We start from the raw sequence: 5,000 nt of genomic DNA, 5'->3' as shown, positions 1-5,000 counted from the left end.
CGCAGAGTGGCTATATGATGCGCACATTTGCAATGAAAATGTTCCGCCTTTTTAAAGCAGGTGTAGCCTACACCAAATCGTGGTTAAATCCATCATTTAGACAACAGAATCAGTCGGATTTCTCTCATAGAAGTCAACCAGGCCTATGTCAAATGCAGGCTGGGGTGAGGCTAACACGGTTTCCACACCGTGTTTATCAACCGTGATAATAATAATATTTGAAATGAACACGGTAATTGTAGGCTATATAGTCAACATTCTTATCATGGTTTGCCGTTTCAACGGTAGGCTAATCGCTACAAAGTCACCAACTGATAACGAACAGATTGAAGAAAAAGAAGAATGGTTTTGGAGTGACATTTCTTGCTTGTGTGAGAGACAGCGAGGTTGATGCTGAAAGCGTGAGTTTCCAGCCAGGAGCGTTAGAGTTGTCAACTATGAAATTTGTATACAGATGCGCGAAATTTGTACTAATTTGATTTTTAGGAGCAAAATGCGAATAAAAGGGTTGAATTCAGTACTCGCACCTGTGCTCCCATTTCATATTTTCAAGTAGCACAAATATGTATTTCCTCGCATTTGCGACGAGGTGCTCGCAGTGTACAGCCCTGGTATGTATTTGAGTGTGTGTGTGTGTGTGTGTGAGAGTGTGTGTGTGTGTCTGGGCACTAGAGGTCTAAAGATGGAGTGACTTTGAGGGCTGAGGGCTCAAGTGTTATGATGAAAACTGACATTTTATTCTGTGTTTTTCTGTGTGTGTGTGTGTGTGTATGTGTGTGTGTGTGTGTGTGTGTGCATGGCTGAGTCTCTCTCTCTCTCTCTCTCACTCTCTCTCTCTCTCTCTCTCCCTGTTTATGTTTGTGTGTGTGTGTGTGTGTGTTTGTGTGTGTGTGTGCGTGTGTGTGCGTGTGTGCGTGTGTTTGCGAGTGATCTGTAATCCCTGCGTGTATTATGTGTGTCGTCGTCGTCATCGTCGTCATGCTTGAGTGTATATCATTTGTATTTGTGTTGTCTTCATCTCCTCCCGATTGATTTGTGTACGTCTGTTCCAGGGTGACAGAGGCTTTGATGGACTGCCTGGTCTCCCTGGTGACAAAGGCCACAGAGTGAGTAAGGGGAGACTGGCAGGAGAGCTTCTCAAACTATTGATCAAACTAAAACTGTGGGTGACGGAAATATATCACCTCTTAAATGGTGTATAACCTTCCTAACAATCAGAATAGATTTGTGGGAAAATTATGTTGATTGATTATTTGATTGATTGAATGGTCATCATTGTTGTTTATTTAATAATTCCTTAATTGATTCATTTCTTCATGATCAGGGTGACAGAGGAAAGCAAGGGCCACTCGGTCCGTTCGGAGATCCTGGAGAGAAGGTAAGCGATGTTTATCAGCTCAGGACCTTGAGAGAGCTTCTTACTTAAGTGGCAGAATGACATGATCACAGCTCCTGACCCACTGCAAGCAATCAAAACCCAGGAAGAATCTTTTTCAACTAGTTTTACCAGAGAGAATAAATCAGATTAGTCAGAATGTGTGGCCCATTGAGAGGCCTTTTATGGTAGATTATTGGACAAAAAAGGCAATGCTGAATATTCCATATGATACATTAATACTTTAGTAGCAAAGCATTTATATTCATTCACACATCCTCCAATTAGACTGGTCCTTCATATGCATACCCCAATTTCACAGTTCCTTTTCATTTTCATTAGGGTAGACATGGCATACTGAATGGCACACTGCATTGCTCAGAAATGACTATATTCATATGAAATGAGTCCCTCTGGCACATACTGTAGGTCTAACAGGGTTTTCGAGCTGCGCCAGGCGTGTATCTGAAGCATTCTGTTCACATTGCGTCTGCTGCTACAATTAGCTGCCACTGTAATCGTTCCACTAGTAGTTACACCAGGCGTGATAGCGGCGCGTAGAGCAGCCTTCTAAAATGTTTCTTAAAATGTTTTTTCGTGTTGCGAACGGAACGCTTCAGTTACACACCCGGTGTACTGTAGCTGCCCTGTTCGGACTGAAACAAAAGAGGGAGGAGGTGGGAGGAGGTGAGGGGAGGGCAGAGAAAGGGAGGGGAGAAGAGGGGAAGGCAGGGGAGGGGAGGGGAAGAGAGGGGAGAGGAGGAGAGGGGAGGTGAGGGGAGGGCAGAGGAGGAGAAGGGAGGGGAAGGCAGGGGAGGTGAGGGGATGAGGGGAGATGAGAGGAGGGCAGGGGAGGTGATGGGGATGGCATGGGAGGGAAGAGGAGGTGAGAGGAGGTGAGGAGAAAGGAGGGCAGGAGAGGGCAGGGGAGGTGAGGGGAGGTGGGGGAAGAGAGGAGAGGTGAGGGCAGGGGAGGTGGGAGGAGGGCAGAGGAGGTGGGAGGAGGTGAGGGGAGGTGAGGGGAGGTGAGGGGAGGTGAGGGGAGGTGAGGGGAGGGCAGGGGAGGTGAGGGGAGGTGAGGGGAGGTGAGGGGAGGTGAGGGGAGGGCAGGGGAGGTGAGGGGAGGTGAGGGGAGGTGAGGGGAGGTGAGGGGAGGTGAGGGGAGGGCAGGGGGCCGCAGGGTGCAGGCTGGATGCCTAAGTGTCACACTTACCTTTCCACCAGGGCTCAGATGGACCTGTGGGGCCACGAGGACAACCAGGCGAAGCTGTGAGTGACTGTGTGACCAAGCCAGGTTCACACGCACATGCATACACACACACACACACACGCACACACACACACACTCACTCACACACACATACATGCAGACACATACACACAGAACCGCAAACACACACACACACACACACACACGCACATCTATGCACGCACCCCTGCAGTCACCACACATACAGTATGCAAGGTCACACACACAAAGAAATGTGCACCTACCTGTGTGCACTCATATACACACATGCACATAAACACACTCTCACACCTCTACACACAACCATACACACATGCAATCACACTTCCCCTCCCCCTCACACACAGAAACACACACATACACACACAGACACACAGCCACACACACACACACACACACACACACACACGCATACACACACACACACACACGCACACACACACGCACACACATACACAGACACACACACACACACACACACACAGACACACACACAGTTCCACCCTGCTTGAGGCAGTGCTCTGGCGACAGTGGGGCTGATTGGCTATGACTCAGGCTCCTTCTTCAGCGCTGCAGGTGAGGATGTGGCTCAGCGGGACTCCCCCCGTTTAGATGGATCCAGCGCCAGAGAGAGAGAGAGAGAGGGAGGGATGGAGGGAGAGAGGGAGGGATGGAGGGGGGAGGGGGGAGAGGGAATCAGTGATGGAGTGAGAGGCAGAATGAGCGATAGAGCGAGTGAGGGAACAAGTGAGGAGGGCGTGAATGAGGTTGGTATGGAGGATGGGAGAGAGAGAGAGGGAGGGAGGGAGGGAGGGTGTCAGTGAGAGAGCTAGAGAGCGGAGGAACAGTGTGAGTGGTTGAACAAGAGAGATATCAGGCTAAAACAGAGGGGCTGGGGGCAGCAGCCACGGACAGAGAGAGAAAGAGAAAGGGAGAAGAGTGTAAAATTGAAAGAGGGAGAAAGAGAGGGAGAGATGGAGGAGAGAAGGAGAATGTTAAAATGACAAGAAATTGAAAGAGAGAGGAAGGAGAATGTAAAAATGATAGCGGGAGGGAGAGAGAGGGAGGACAAGGATAATGTAAAAATGAGAGAGGGAGAAAGAGAGATAGAGAGAGGGAGGAGAGAAGCAGAATGTAAAAAAGAGAATTCTTTCTTTTGTGATACTATTGTGTTACTAGCTTTGGCAACACTGTACCAAATAGTCATGCTTATAAAGCATGAATTGAATTTGAATTTGAGAAACAGTGAGAGATGGAGGAGAGAGGCAGAATGTAAAAATGAGAGAGGGAAAGAGAGAGAGACTAGGGGAGTGGTGTTACAGAGCTGAGAAGATGGGAGGGGTAGAAACAGTGAAGTAACAGTGGAGGAGAGGAAGATACACTGCACAGATGCATGTCAAACATGGAGAGAGAGAGAGAGAGAGCTTGAGACAGAGATAGACAAAAAAGAAAGACAGAGAGATCATCAGAAAAAGAGAGAGAACATAGATGGACTAAGAAAAACAAGCAGAAAGAGAGGAAGAGGGATTTATGAGAGAGAGAGAGAGAGAGAGAGAGAGAGAGAGAGAGAGAGAGAGAGAGAGGAAAGATGATAGTGCTGGCCTGTGTGATTATATTTCCATATCAATCATCTCTCTGGAGATCACAGATGTGCTCTGGAACAGGTGGCTTGGCCAGCACACAAAGCGCAAGATGTTGCTGGAGCCACAAAACCACAACACGAACCACTGCACATCAGCATGCTACTGGCACACACACACACACACACACACACACACTCTGGATGGGCTAAGATGAGAACACACACACTCACGCATGAACTGGGGTTATGCACATTTTAATCCTCCATACCATTATGCTAAGGCAGCTTTTCTGAAGGACACTCTCTCTCTCTCACACACACACACACACACACACACACACACACACACACACACACACACACACACACACACACACACACACACATGCATGAACATACACACATACACACATACATAAGCATATGCATTCATGGACAAACATGAAAACGCCTATTCAAAATTACACTCATTAGAATTATACACACTGAATTACACACTGCAAGACACAAATGTGTGCATGCATACACACCTTAATACACTCAACACACACAAACACACACACACACACACACACACACACACACACACACACACACACACACATACGGTACGCACATACGCACACCAAAGACACACACACACACACACACACACACACACCCCAAAGCCACACACCAAAGCCTACAAACAGCCTTTGAAATGTGTGTGTGTTGCTCTTTGATGATTGCAGGGACCCAGAGGCCTTGTGGGACCGCGTGGATCTGCTGGACCACCTGGCCAGCCGGTAAGACCC

The 5,000-nt window shown here is 48.1% G+C and overlaps 1 protein-coding gene across 1 annotated transcript in view; it reads left to right on the top strand.

The window, feature by feature from the left end:
• The window catches only part of col5a3a (collagen, type V, alpha 3a), an 84,035-nt gene that overhangs the window by 48,958 nt on the left and 30,077 nt on the right, over positions 1-5,000 (top strand). Inside the window, exon 21 of the mRNA XM_062532851.1 lies at positions 4,938-4,991. Coding sequence (XP_062388835.1) covers positions 4,938-4,991 — 54 coding nt within the window. The remainder of the gene's footprint in view (positions 1-4,937; positions 4,992-5,000) is intronic.

The sequence above is a fragment of the Sardina pilchardus genome, chromosome 3 (assembly GCF_963854185.1).
Source record: "Sardina pilchardus chromosome 3, fSarPil1.1, whole genome shotgun sequence".
In the NCBI taxonomy this organism is placed as follows: Eukaryota; Metazoa; Chordata; class Actinopteri; order Clupeiformes; family Clupeidae; genus Sardina; species Sardina pilchardus.
This window is presented reverse-complemented; position numbering and strand designations above follow the sequence as displayed.